Source organism: Ammodytes marinus, assembly GCF_949987685.1.
Source record: "Ammodytes marinus genome assembly, chromosome: 16".
NCBI lineage: Eukaryota > Metazoa > Chordata > Actinopteri > Uranoscopiformes > Ammodytidae > Ammodytes > Ammodytes marinus.
In genome coordinates this window covers 19,184,155-19,198,560 of record NC_137220.1, presented here as the reverse complement: position 1 = coordinate 19,198,560, position 14,406 = coordinate 19,184,155, and the positions used below count along the sequence as shown (strand labels likewise).

General features: G+C 42.9%; 3 protein-coding genes across 3 annotated transcripts in view; all 3 read right to left on the bottom strand.

Annotated features, from left to right (window-relative positions):
* The window catches only part of LOC307262770 (myosin-10), a 50,631-nt gene extending 50,054 nt beyond the window's left edge, over positions 1-577 (bottom strand). Inside the window, exon 1 of the mRNA XM_080043741.1 lies at positions 185-577. The gene's annotated coding sequence lies outside the window, so the exon portion shown is untranslated. The remainder of the gene's footprint in view (positions 1-184) is intronic.
* A 548-nt stretch (positions 578-1,125) lies between these two features.
* On the bottom strand, positions 1,126-6,287 carry ddx47 (DEAD (Asp-Glu-Ala-Asp) box polypeptide 47; the record flags this gene model as incomplete). The annotated part of the gene is made up of 12 exons (XM_080044584.1): positions 6,141-6,287; positions 5,885-5,978; positions 4,967-5,155; positions 4,802-4,873; positions 4,469-4,587; positions 4,155-4,226; positions 3,867-3,983; positions 3,333-3,479; positions 2,444-2,581; positions 2,273-2,343; positions 2,040-2,169; positions 1,126-1,326 (listed from the first exon to the last, which is right to left on the bottom strand). The coding sequence occupies exons 1-12, from the start codon at positions 6,270-6,272 to the stop codon at positions 1,126-1,128; spliced, it is 1,482 nt and encodes a 493-aa protein (XP_079900710.1). The 5' UTR covers positions 6,273-6,287.
* Positions 6,288-7,020: 733 nt separating this feature from the next.
* Positions 7,021-12,485, bottom strand: wbp11 (WW domain binding protein 11). The gene is made up of 12 exons (XM_080043365.1): positions 12,328-12,485; positions 11,654-11,740; positions 11,474-11,505; positions 11,268-11,361; positions 10,836-11,032; positions 10,572-10,705; positions 10,290-10,456; positions 9,939-10,172; positions 9,539-9,664; positions 9,162-9,443; positions 8,520-8,705; positions 7,021-8,250 (listed from the first exon to the last, which is right to left on the bottom strand). Exons 2-12 carry the CDS (start codon positions 11,715-11,717, stop codon positions 7,556-7,558), a joined length of 2,211 nt encoding a protein of 736 aa, XP_079899491.1. The 5' UTR covers positions 11,718-11,740; positions 12,328-12,485; the 3' UTR covers positions 7,021-7,555.
* Positions 12,486-14,406: the final 1,921 nt, after the last annotated feature.

The window sequence follows — 14,406 nt, the reverse complement described above, 5'->3', positions numbered from 1 at the left end:
CAAAGAATAGCTGTCAACTCAAAGAGCCAAATAAAGACAACAACATCAAACTCAATTTCCAGAGCGACAGGACCATCCTCCTCCACGCAGGAGACACAGCGGAGACTCTGTTATTCCCCACGCGCTCGATCCCTCTCTCTCTCTCATCCCGGTCTGTCCTCGCGCAGAGTTACACCTAACTTACCTGGTGTAGTCAGCAAATAAGCAGCAGCTCAGATCCCGTTCGCCAAGCAGCAGTCAGTCCGGTGTCCCCCCGATGCGATCCTGAATGCGAATAGCTGCTGCACACTATTGAAATGCAGGCATGTATTTGGGGCTTTGGTATGCACCACACCACAGGCACAGCGCTGCCTCTACACTGGGGCCCCCCTCCTAAACAGAGCACACTTGACCGCCGATGCTCCCGCCTACGATGGACTGTGCTCATAGAGAGTGACCGTGCAGATCAATACACAACAGTGACACCGTCTGGGAGGATTCACCTGAGCACAAGTGTGGGCTGGGTGCTGTCGATGCCCGTCATAATAAGACTATTTCAACTTATGAATAAACTCACTAATAGCCTAATATTCATCAGGATACCTTTCCCTGTGGAGAAAGCTTTTAAAATATATGCTCCAAATATCTATGTATTGCACACACCCACTAGATTCAGCCTAGAGACAATTGGTCTCTCTCGCCCCCTTCCCCATCATTGGCTGGAAGAAACCAACCCCTCAATGACATGCATGAAAAGATTATGGATATTGCAACTGTTGCTTGCCAATATTTCTTGTAACTTCCAAATTAACTTGCATTATCACTACTATACATTGTGGCACCCTCTGATATCCCACAGGTCTTTCTTATAAACAAAATATTCTTTAAGAAAAAAAGTTTAAATGTATCTTTTGAAACACATCTTTTCCCATTCAAAATAAGTCTTATATTAAGTCATCATTCCATTTCCCCCTGCTGTAAACTGAAACAGTCCCCTCTTGTGTCTGAAAGGGGCAACTGCAGCATTTTATTTCAAAACTCACCCCAAACGCAGGCTTTGGGTTTCGCAGTGGCATTTTTATTACAAACAAAAAAAATGGTACGGTATGAATACGGTTATGTACAGTCCGGTCAATGTGGGAGGCTTCATTGGCCTCCTCTCCAGGCTGCGCCACCCCTCTTTTTCATCCCTCCTCCTCCTCCTCCTCCCCCTCCTCCTCTTCCTCCTCCTCCTCCTCCTGATCCCCCTCTCACTTTCTTCCTCACTCCGCTGGATTGTTCTGTGTCGTCCTCGTCTCTATCTCCTCCTTTGGGCCTTTTCCTCTTCTCTCCTTGCTCCTTCATTTCCTGAGGAAGACGTTGTTTTCTCGAGTCATCAGGCTTTTTCAATACACAATTCGGATATTTCATGTTTCTTTCTACGAAGAGGAACAAACCCATTCCCCCCCCCCCCCCCAGACCCTTTCACTGACACCACCAGCCCTGTTCCAAATGCATTTGTCTTTGGATAGGAGGTTATTGAACGCCAATACACCTTTATTTTTTGTAAGCTGGTAAAAAAGTGCTTAAATGAGGCCAATGCAATGCAATCGATTCCCAAAAAATTCAGCATCATTCAGTTTGTCTATTTGAACGGACATTAAAAGTTGTTTGACACCAGTCTTTTACAGGTGTCATACAGTGTGTCCTTGACAAGTGTTACTGCATGGAACATTTTACCTTCAATTTGAAAATATGGGAAGACTCACATATTCAGATTGGCCTATCCCATGTAACTCTGCTCTATCAAATTCATTGATATGTTGTTTATGTCTAATTTTATTTATAGATTTTTCATTTGTTAGTTTTTATTTGCCTTTTAACTGTACTTTTGCATGTTTTAAATGTAAGGTGTCCTTGAGTGTTCTGTAAATAATAAATACAATTCATTATTATTTATATTAGTATTACTATAGGGCTTGTGCTTTAATGTTCATCCAGACCGTTTTGCAAAAGACGGCATGGTTTTGCGTGCTCTGCAATACATTCAGAAAATAAATCATACAGTAAACATGTCTTACCATCCTGGCAAATCTCTGGGCCTCGCTCACCCTCTCCACCAGCATCATCACTTCATCTTCCTGCGTAGGGAAGGCAGGAAGTTTCTTCCCAATCAGGCTCTCGATTCGCTGGAAAAGCTCCACATCGTACCTAAGTTAACGGAATACGTCAGTTTGCTGCAGTCAACTCATCTTCGTCTAATTTACTTAGAAAATAACTAGCAACATATTGCTGAGAAACAGGCAATTCTTACTGAGTGACAAAAGTGATGGATTTTCCCGAACGCCCTGCTCTGGCTGTTCGTCCCACTCTGTGGATGTAGTCCTATGGGAGCAGACAGACCCAAAACATCCATTCAAATGAAATCAAAACAGAATCAGACAATAAAAAAAAAGCAGCAATTGTGAACATCAGCAATCGGTACCTTAGAGTGAGTGGGGATGTCGTAGTTGATGACACAGTCAACATGAGGGATGTCCAGTCCTCTGGAGGCCACGTCTGTCGCCAGCAGCACAGAGCGAGACTTGGACTTGAACTTGTTCAGAGCTCCTAAACGTTTATTCTGACCAGCAGAGGGAGGGAGACACTCAGTCAGCACAACATTAAATAGGCAACGAAAAAGACACGGTAGAGGAGTGTTTAGGACTGATGGAAATGCATCCTCAAAAGCTTAATACAGTATGTGAGACTACATGTGTTAACAGTATAATAACATCCTAAAAGCGATCCAGTGTGGACCAGTGTTTATGCAGCACAGCAGGTTTGATGGGCAAAAAGTCATATTGCTTTTTAGAACAAAACCAGAAGAGGGTGCTGTTTATCTAGCCAAAACAGCACCAGAGTTATATTAACACAATGACTGAAACAAGGCTGAGTAAATGCTTAAAAACTAAGGATGACTGGGGTTGTAAGTATCTGGCAGATGATGTCACAGTGAGGATGATCAACAATGAACCATTGATGTTCATAAATGTTACACAAAGTACATTTCTTAGCAAGAAAACTCAAAATTAAACTCTACGTTTTAGCACGATAAATTCACATAACTATATTTAAAGTCAGAACCAAATAATGCTGTTCCTAAGTCTTAAAATGAATGGCTACAACTACCTATACATTTCAGTATTAATGATCAACCAATTATTTTCTTGATTTATCCTCTTTGGTGTATAGAATTTCAGCAAACCATTTGTGTGTGTGTGTGTGTGTGTGTGTGTGTGTGTGTGTGTCTCTGTCTGTCTGTCTATATGTGTGTCTGTCTATATGTGTGTGTGTGTGTGTGTGTGTGTGTGTGTGTTCCTCTGAAGCCTTACCTGACCCATCTGGCCATGCAGAGGGATGGCAGTGATGCCAAGGTTCCTTAACAACAGCGCCACCCGCTGGGCATTGTTACACGTGCTGCAGAAAATTATGAAAGAGTTGCCGGCAAGCTCGTTCAGTATGGACACCAGGTAACAGTCCTGCCACAAAATAGAACACAAGCATGACGCTATTACAAAATGCAATATACATCATACAAATACTACTGCAATGTTACGGTGCGATACCGTAATTTGATTCACCCCTTTATTTTGAATGTACATAAATGGTGTTGTCTACAAATAACAAATTCTACAATATATTAATTACAATAGATTAGTGGTGAAGGTGCTACATGCTAAGGCTAATATTTGTTCGCAAAACCTTCCTTTTAGTTGCCAAGAATAAAGGCAGGCTAATTTTTCATCTTTAATATGTATTCTAAATTAAAAAATATTGGAATGCGGACCAAGATTCGATTAAGAACCAGATTTAATGAGCAGAATAAAAAACAATAAAATATAAACTATACCCAACCCGAGCCCTACCTTGTACTTGGATGGTATGAAGACGTAGTATTGCTGCAGTTTTTCTACTGTGGAGTATTTGGTGGACACTGAACACTTGACCGGATCTTTCAGAGCTGCTCTCTGGAGTTTCTGGACCTGAAAACCGAATAAACACATGTCAGTGCATGAGGGAAACCTGAGGTCTCTACATACAAGTGGTGTGATTCTCTTGTGCAAAGGTAATTTGTTTTACTGGTAAACCTTCAGCAGTAGCAGAACAAAGCAGGACCATTAAGACTACACTGCCATTGATGAGCGTTTGTCTACCTTTTTGGTCATTGTGGCAGAGAACAAGAAGGTGCGTCTCTCTCTGGGAATCACTTTCAGGATTTTATCCACCTGGAAAAAGAAAACAGAGATACTTAAAGAATCCTCATAGTGCCGGACTTTTTACTGCTTTTTGTAGCAATGTTCCTAAAATGAAAAATTAAGGAGTATTACCACTCAAGTAATAATTTGTACACAATGAAGCAAAATGTTGGGGGAACTGCTGCACTGAATGGAAACAGTGACATCAACATGTCAGAATCAGAATCAGAAAAAGCTTTATTTATGGTGGGTCAGACTTTCTAATGACTGACCTCCGTCTCAAAGTCCATGTTTAGGATTCTGTCTGCCTCGTCCATGACCAGGAACTTCAGCGCTCGCAGGGAGAAGCCCTTTGTGTTCTCCATGTGGTCTATCAACCGACCAGGTGTGGCTGCAAACACATTTGATCAGTGTCATCACGTAAATGCTACAATGGTCAGTTCAGAGAATTGAAACAACTACAAAAAAGCTATTGTCAGTGTCATTTTGAAATGTGTGTTAATAATGACGACAGCCAGCACAACACAAGCAGTTTATGACCTCATCCGTGTGAAAAAAATAAGAAAATAAAATACAGATCATAGTTTCACTTTATATAGTCTTACCAATAACAATGTGTGGTTTTTTAGCCAACACCAAGGACTGGGACATCATATCGATTCCTCCAACGATGACAGCTGCGGCAGAAATGAGACAAGTAATAGGTAAAAGGACGGCAAGAAGTCATCTGCATCGTGAAAAAAGAAAGCAAATCTTTAATGGATACATACCGCACTTTACGCCGATGCTGGAGCCCAGGGCCTCAAACTGCTCAGCGATCTGAAATGCCAGCTCCCTGGTGGGGGTGAGGACGAGGGTGTGAAGCCTCTGAGGTGAAGCCAGCAGCGACTGGAGGATGGGCAAGGCAAAGGCTCCCGTCTTTCCTGAACCCGTCTCGGCCAGGCCAATCACATCCTTCCCTGCAGTTTCCAGAGGAAGGTAAAGACGAACGACATTGATGATGTAATGTGTATAGAGCAATGCAGGAATAATACTATGTGCAACAATATGTAATTAAGAGAAAAACTGTACTTTTACACACACACACACACGTTTATTTGGCAGGTATAGTGTTGTATAGTTAGTATACCGCTTGAGATAGTATTGACCTATAATAATGATTATTACTAAGCTGTTGCGAACCACAAGGCCTTCATTAAAATAAAACATTTGACTACACACTATAAATGATGAAACCCAATATGCATAGGTCCTATGATGCATTTGTATACAGTAAATTGAAACCCTCAAAAGTACACATTGGTAGAATGTTGTCCACTTGAGCTACTTTCCACCTTTAATGATGCTCAAATGTAAATGCACCAGTAATAACAGTACGACCATGGAACATTTAATGTTATATCGACAGGGCTCATTCTAATGGATGGTAACGTAAGCATACAGTTCAATACTTCAGTAATATTTTGAATGCATGGCTTTTCGCTTGCAATGGAGTACTGCTACACTCTGGTATGGTTACTTTTGCTTATGTAAAAGATGTGATTCTACTTCTTCTTCCACCATTGTTATTTTTATGTTAAGCATATCTGTTTACCACACTGTTTATGACATGTGACAGACTGTACAGAAAACACAGTGGCATTGGCAGCAACAAACTCTGATGCATTCAGATAACAGTTATCTCTCACCATCAAGGGCTACTGGTATCGCTTCGATCTGAATCTTTGTTGGAGTCTTCCATCCCAGCTGGTCACAAGCCTCGCAGAGAACCTCAGTTACACCCTGTGGACGGAAAAGACATCGGGCAGAGAACTGTGTGAGCTGTTGATCATGTTTATCTTCCACATTGCACCAGTCTTAGCTTAGTTAGCCCAAACTGCTATTATACTGCTTGTTTATGTAGCTATAACGACGTCTCTTCTTCACTCAGAGAGACAAACCTACCAAATCCTTGAAGGTCTTCACTACCACTTCGTTTTCGACTTCATTAATAGGACTGTTATCTTCGTCGCTACTCGAACCTTCGAGGTTTTCCTCTGTGTTTGGCTTCACGCTTTCCATCTCGCCGTCCGCCATGCTTTTCGCCCCAGCGTGTCGTCAGCCCAGCTCCGCACAGCGCAGATGCGGAAGTCGCGTCCACGCTAGAGCGGCAATGGATGATGGGAATTGTGGTTTTTGTAACACTTTCCCCGCGTGTAGGCTACGATATAGGCAATCGATCAACATTTATTTAGTTCTCGGAGTTACAATTAAGGCCAAGCCCTCATTTGTAATGAAGCAGACATTACAGTAGATACAATACACAGGAAGACCACCTTTTTGTTTGTGTGTAGTGAATATTACAAGGGAATATCAATTAAAAAGGCTTGGAGATTGAATTGCTTTACGATTTATTTTTGTAACCATTTGTGGTCTTCATTTTCAGGGTTTCTCTGATGCATGCAACAGGAAAATGGTAACTATTTTCCCAACTTTATTTGAAACTATGAGTTCAATTGTGGACTTGGAACTGTCCTTAAGATTCGCACCATTGATACTATTATTCAGTCAAGTTTAACTTAAAACAAGTGTTTTTTTATATACTGTCTATATACTACGTTCATATACAGTCTATGGTATAAGACTGTTATATTAACCTACAACACGGTATTTCATACTTTAAACACCACACTAACTTGAGATAAGCGACCACTAAGGCGACACTAAATGGCCAAGTTTTTTTTCTATTGCTGACTCAGAATTTTATCCCAGTTATAAAGAATCCTGAAATGTATATATAATTATAGCATTATTTATTTCATCACACTGAAGCATGAGGTAAAAACAGTGACGTATTTATTTAGCTGCAGATCACACGGTTTCAGACATGCATTTTGTCAGTGGTCGACAAACATTCTAAACCTTCATTTTGAAATTCAACATGTTCTAGGAGAATAAAATAAACAGTCATAAAATCATACAAAATGCCTTTTCTCATCAAGGAAAATCAGAAGGGCTGACCAGAGGAAAAATGAAACTGTAGAAAAAATTGAGAGAATAGTGTTCCTTCTTTGGGCCACCTTGTGGAATAGCAACCAATCTAGAAGTTACCAATTACATTTATAATGAGATTTCCTAAGTGTTTTGAATTCACATTCTCTACGATACAACAAATAATAGTCCAAATCAAATGTAGATGAACCTGCCGAGACCAGTTGAGAGTATCCTTTCCTTAGTTTACTAAAGAGAAGCTGACCGAGCTGACTGCATTGAACACAGCTACCCCTATAACTCTTCACAGAAAACACAGAAAACTAGTACACTCATGTTGTTCACTGAACAATTCCATCGAACATCTGCCCGATTGCCTCCTTCGAGTCTCAAAGGAGTCCCTCCATCTCCCTCATAAAGGCTTCATACATCTGGTCCTTAGTCTTCATGTTGGGCTGAGCCACAGCACCCATCTGGACTGGGTTGACCAAGCCCATTGGACCAGCTGTTGCCTGCTGTTTGTGCCCCTGTCCACCTCCCATGTTATTATCTCCCCTCCTTCCTCCAGCACCACCCCCTGCTCTCTCCATAGGCCCAGCTGAGGCCCCGGGCATTGCCCCGCTCTTGTCCCTACGCACCCTCAGCGCTGTGGGCACAAAGCGGGTGACCTCCGTTTTTGGATTGATAATCTGAGGTTTGGCAGAGATGATGGCCCCAACAGAGCCGGCCCCCGCTGCCAGGCTGGCTCCAGCTGCTGCGATGGATGTGATGTTGGGTCGCTTTTCGATGGTGGCTGCGTGGTGGTGGCTGGGGGCGTTGCTGCCAGGGTTTGTGCCCGTTGGGGCAGCAGCCGTCCCTGGGGGAGGAGGCATCTGCATGACACCCGGTCGCATTGGCATGGGCATGGAAGGAGGCGGCATGTTGCCCTGTGAACCATCCTGGTTGGATCCTGGGCCTTTTTGTCGCTGGACAATGTTGGGGGGAGCACTGAGCACGTTGGAGTTGAGTGGTGGAGGAAAGAGGGAGAGCGGTGGGGCAAGTGGACGAGGGGGCCCTCCTGCTCTTGGTGGAGGAGGTGGGATACCTGAATAAAGACACAAGACAGAGGTACTTTGATCAAAATAGCCGTCTCTTTTTGCTGCTTCAGTTTGGTGTATATCACAACAATTTTGTTTGCAGCACCAGTCCAAATATGAGCATTTAAAAGGGCATTAAGAAGTAATAAAAAGAATAGTCATCATAGAAATAAGTCAGTCAGTTTTTAAGTTTGTTAACTAAAATAGAGCAGCATGATTCTTTATAGCACTTGAAGTGTATAGTACTTGTCCATCTATGCGTGTGCATGAAGCTTACCTGGTGGTGCTGGGGGCGGTAGTCTGGGAGGGGGTCCTCGTGGTGGAGGGCCTGGTGGGAGGCCAGGAGGGGGGCCTGGTGGAGGGCCTGGGGGCCGACCTGGTGGAGGTCCAGGAGGCAGAAGACGAGGCATTGGACCCCTCATGCCTCCAGGTACACCAGGAGGCCTCAGGAACGGAGGAGCACCTGGAGATAAGAGAATATATCATGTAAATGATTGGTAGTATACATATAAATTAGTAATATAATGAGCATAGCAAGCACATCCGGACAACAGCTGCCAAGATTTATTTGAAGCATCCAGTCTTGTTTTTTTTTTGTTATGCAACTGTTGAAAAGTGGTGCTGAAAAGGAAGTGCAAGCTGCACTTTTTAAGCACTACAACTGCCGCCACATCAAAGTAATAATAACAATAAAATTGAGAGGCTTAATTTAAACACACAGTCAACAACGCTGTCCGTTGATTGTGATGACGTGAGCTCACATACACGGTTAATTCTCCCATTTTGAAAAAAAGTAGATTTAATTTGTTTTACTACATATTTAATCTGCCCTAGTTTTCTGATTTCTAGTATCAACTTAAGCATGGGTTCAGAATCGGTCGTTGAGTCAACATATTCCATATCCCTAGTTGAAACTAACCTGGTGGTGGGCCAGGAGGCGGGCCAGACGGAGGACCGGGAGGCCTCATTGGAGGAGCTGGAGGTGGACCCAGTGGTGGAGGACCGGTCATTGGTGGACCTTGCATTTGTGGAGGCCCTTGCTGTCCCATGGGCCCAGCAGGAGGGGGCAGACGCTGGTTAGTCATGAGGTGAGGCTGGCTTTCCCCGGGTGGGCCCCTGTCCTCGATGTCTGAATTATCCGATTCATCTGTGTATTCCTCCTCTACCTCCTCTTCTTCCTCCCCTTCAGGAATTGACTGACCTGAGAACAGAAACAAATCACCGCACCATGTCATCAGAAAGATATTAAGGTGTACTAGCGTAGTATTTAGGCAGAAACACAGTATTCCACAGTACCTGCCATCCTCAACATCATGGCCTGCAGGGGGGTAATGGCCTTGGTCCTCTTCACCAGCCGCTTTTTCTTCTTCTTTCCGTCACGGGGGGCTTCAGCAGTCGCGTCCGCAAAACGTACACTGCGACCTAAAGATGTCAGACATTAACACATTTATCAATGTCTACATAGGACACATATTCTTGTATAATTGTTATCGTGGGGTGTGGAAAAATTGTCCTTGGTGCTATTGATAAATAACAGCACAATCCTCTGTAATAACCCAAAGTACAACTCATGTATTTGTATTAGCATCCTGAATTTGCAGATATTGCAATTTTGCTTCATTATAACAATTAATAAAACTGTTTAAAGTTGAAAACTTGCTGAAGAAATGCGCTGAAACCCTTTGCAAAAACTCACCAGCAGCATGTCTATCATTTCTGTCTCTATCCTCCTCTCTTTCCCTCTCATCATCCTGCCTGTCCAGACTCATTCTCTGGTCACCGTCGCCCCCTTCCTCTCTCTCCTCCTCGCTGTCCTCCTCGGAGTCGCTCTCGTCATCGTCTACATCGTCGCGATCTCTGTCGCTGTCGCTGCCACTGTCCCTTCCCAGCTCCATGAGAGGGTCCTTTTCAAAACCAGGAATAGTAGGCTCTGTTCAGGAAAGAAAAAAATAATAATAGTAAGGACAACAAGCAGAAATGTGAGAAGCAACACCATTACGAAGGCAAAGTCCTAATGCTATTAAAAGGAAAACAGTTTGTGCATTACCCATGTCGGAGCCGTAACTTCGCCGAACAGGAATGCCGTACAGTGCCAGGACCTGGGGAGGTGGAGGTCCAGGTGGGGGCCCAGGAGGCTTCTTCCCCGGTGGTAAACGCGGCACACCTGGAACTGTTGCCGAAACCGGTCCAGAGGATGACGACAGCTGCCCTTTACTGAGAGATAGATAAAAACAGAATTTGCCTAAAAACGAAATACATCAGTAAAACTCAGCAGCATTACATGCTGAGTTTACCTGCAGGAACTTTTACCATGTAGTTTAATGCCTACCCAAAAGTGGAGCCCTTCTTCAGTATGGAGGGAGGCTGAGCCCCTGGTAGAGGGATATCCCCGATGTGGATATTGGAGGGAGCATGGGGCATATCTGGTAGAGGGATACTGTCAACCTCCACTGATTCTGCGTTCTGGAAAACAGGACATAAAACACATGATGGTAAATAGTTACCACAAAGCAATGACAATGCAAAATAAATATAATATTAGGTGTTTAGGTTGTTAACGAAGTGTGGACTACATCCTCTCATTCAAACACACCTTGACCGAGTCAAAATAGAGAGCCAGCTGCCCTCGTTTTGTCTCATAGTCCAATTCCAGCTTGCGCAGTTCCTTGTAGGTGTCGGGGTTCTCTCTCTCGTACAGACGGACAATGCGTTCAAACGTCTCGCGTAGCTTCTTCCTCTTGTCCCTCAACACTTTCTCATTTAGCAAGGGTTGCTGAACTGGGTTGAACTCTGTTGTGGGTGTTACAGAAAAGCTATATTTTCAAAATCAGCCAATTGTTTAAGAAGAGATGAATTTGTGCTATAGCTAAATCATTTTGAAAAAGATATATAATGAAAAATATGAAGCTTCTTTAAAAAAATGTAATACCTTCATTTGAACTTTACAGACGGATAATTTAGGACAGTAAAACCTATCTACAGCCACAGACGCAATTTCAACTGCACACATTCAGCCCCTCCTCACCCATCTCATCCAGCTTCTCCATGTCCCTGATGATTTGTCTTGGGTCTTTCATCTTCAGCACTGCCGCTCTCACCATCATTCTCTGCTTCTTGTTCTAGCAGGAGTATTAACAAATAAAACAAAATATTAGCAACGCAATACAATTTCTGTTTTTATTTTTGTAAGAGTACATTAAAATGATATTCATGTTTCAAGACCACAAGTACCTTTTTTAACTCCCTTTTCCTGGCCTCCTTTCCTGTAAGGGAGGTAAAGAACAAGCACACACACATAGACACTGGTTATCATTCTGACATTATATAAAAACAGATGGATAACTCCTCACGTTTTATCCAGCAGGTGGGTGCCAGAGGAACCAGGTTTTGGTTGTGTCGGTCGGTACTTACTGGCCTGGTCGGTGGGGTTCATAAACTTCCCACTCTTGGTGGAGGAGGTGGAACGTCGCCCCATGGTGCCGGTGCGTCTCCTTCACCCTGAATCGTATTAAAATCCCAGCAAGGGTGACAGGTTATTGAAATGATCCAGTCCAATGAGAATCTATGCACATCTTCACTTTACACTTGCATTATGTAATTAACTCTTGAATTTTCTGGTGTATTAGTAAGAGCCTCTGTCAATTAAAAAGGGATGTTTATTCAATGTAATCATCCTACTTACAGTACACGTTAGCTGATAACACATGCAGATTACATTAAGGTAGCGCTGTAAACACAATTGTATCCTTGAATGTAAAGCTTATTTAGGAAAACAAACAGTGTATGCCTTGTTTGAGTAGGACGCTTAACTCATGATAGCGATCCCGTCAACATAAACTTGACAGTGGACGCAGAACTGATGAACAAGCCAAGCCAATGTACTATCTGTCAGTGTTGGATACAGCGTTATCAAATGCAGTGGATGGTTTACGTGGCTAACAAACACAGAAAGATTTCATGTGATATCTAGATCTCATGCATTCGTGTTTCATTCAAGTTAGCTGGTAGCTAACGTTAGCTTGCACTTGTAGCTAGGGCCGCGTTAGCATCGAGAGCAGCACTTTAGGCAAAAACCTCACTTTTACCTTCAAGAAACACTGCTTGAGCCTTATGCTCTACACGCCACGTCTGTGTATCGAAAGTAAAGTAAAGCGTATTGTTTCAGCTCATAGGAAGAAACCAAAGCCTTCAGGACTGAATGCAAAAAATCCACTTCGTTAGCCGTTCGCCATGTTTACTGCCGCGAGCGAGAGCGGAAGAGACTCGTTTTACGTCACAATACCTTTCTGTCTCGTGATTGGCTGGAAGTGGTCTTCTTCTTCTTCTTCTTCTTGTTTAATGTTGGGTGGCAACTATCGTTTAAGGTGCACTACCGCCACCTACTATGTTGGAGTGCGGACCAGAAAACTCTTCCCATTAAAGCTCACACTTTTCTGTCAATATTATATGGTCTTAGAGGTCCCTAATACGTTTTTCTTTAGTTGTTTGCTGAAAAAAACGTTCAGATCATTTATTGTAGTATGCCTATACCCTGATGTTCAGCTAATATCACAATGGCCTATTTTTGAAACCGAGCTGCAGCTCCCCTCGTAAATATGCAATCTATGAGCTTCCCCCACCCCTCTCTGAAAGCAATGGGTCCATAGCCTGTAGTAGTAGCCTGTCCACAGTGCCTGTACTGAATGATAGCACCGAAGCTAACGGCTAAAAATATCACGAAAATCAGTGAAAGAATGAGCTTCAAAGTTAGACTTAAACTCTATTACCTTCCTATGCTTTGTCTGGCTAAAAACGAGGCATTTTCAGACTGCTGTGGAGAATATAAAGAGCTTGTTATGGGCAAAATATCAATGCTTTTCCCGAAGCTAGCTCGGAAGCTAACGGCTAAAAATATCACGAAAATCAGTGAAAAAATTAGCTTCAAAGCTAGACTTCGACTCTATTACCTTCCTATGCTTTGTCTTGCTAAAAACGAGGCTTTGGCAGACTGCTGTGGGGAATATAAACAGCGTGTTATGAGCAAAAGCTGGTTGCTTGTCCCAAAGCTAATAGCTAGGCTATACACTAGGCAGGCAAAAATACCAATAAAAACTATTATTTTAGTTTCACCGTTTAAAAAAAAGCACAAGTAGCTTCCTATCCGTTGTGTTATTAAAAACGAGGCATTAATAGACTGCTGTGGTTAAGATAAATTAGTCCATCGGATCTCGGGGCCGTGGACCAATAAGAAAGGGGGGGGGGGGTTATCATACGGTGGACGTTTCTGGTTACTAATGTGGGGGGAAACATGGACATATAAAGAAAATATGGGGATGTGGCTGTGCCGACTGTGACGTAATAGTCGGCGAGAATTCTGACTCGAGTATATTGGGGGGGAGGGGTGGGGGTTTCAGAAAGGGGGAGAGTGAGAAAAGGAGAGATTGTAATTTTTTTTTAATATTTTGGCAGTCTCTAGGCACACCATGGATATGTTAGAACACATTTAAAAAGTGCATTTAGCATAATATGTGACCTTTAAAGGCCTACTTCACCGGTTGGAATATGAAGGTGTGTTGAACTCGGAGATCCTATGAAGTATAAATGTGCAAAAAAAATTGAAATCGGATCATCCTAGCCTGAGAAAAGGCAGAAAGAGTGTTTTATGGTCTCACTCGGTACGTTCCAATACCCGTTCAACAGGCCCTCGTTCACTTGCCCTAGGCACTTGCCCTCGGGGGAATCCCCGCTGCCATCTTAAGTGTCGTTCCAATAGTCTGGAAACTGAAGTGAACTTCGTGAGATAGACCCTCGGAGGGCTGAGTGATCAAGTCAACATGGATGGTCACTCCGAGGTGGATATCACCCACAGTGCATTGCAGTTCGTCTTCTTCTTATTCTCCTTTTATTTTCCGGTAGACTGTATGCTTTTAGGGACATCGCGGCCACCCGCAGGACAAATATATATATATAAATATATTCCAAAACGCCTCAATTAGGCTATTCTATTTCCATACGAACAATCCAGTGAATGTATTGCAGTTTACACATTGCTGCTATAACACCGATGGCTACCAATTAGAGGACTATTTAAAACAAATGTTTTTGGTTGAAAGTATAAATAAGAAAATATGTCGGAGCAAACTATTTACATGTGTAAGTAACAATATCTTGATAATCTGAGTTAC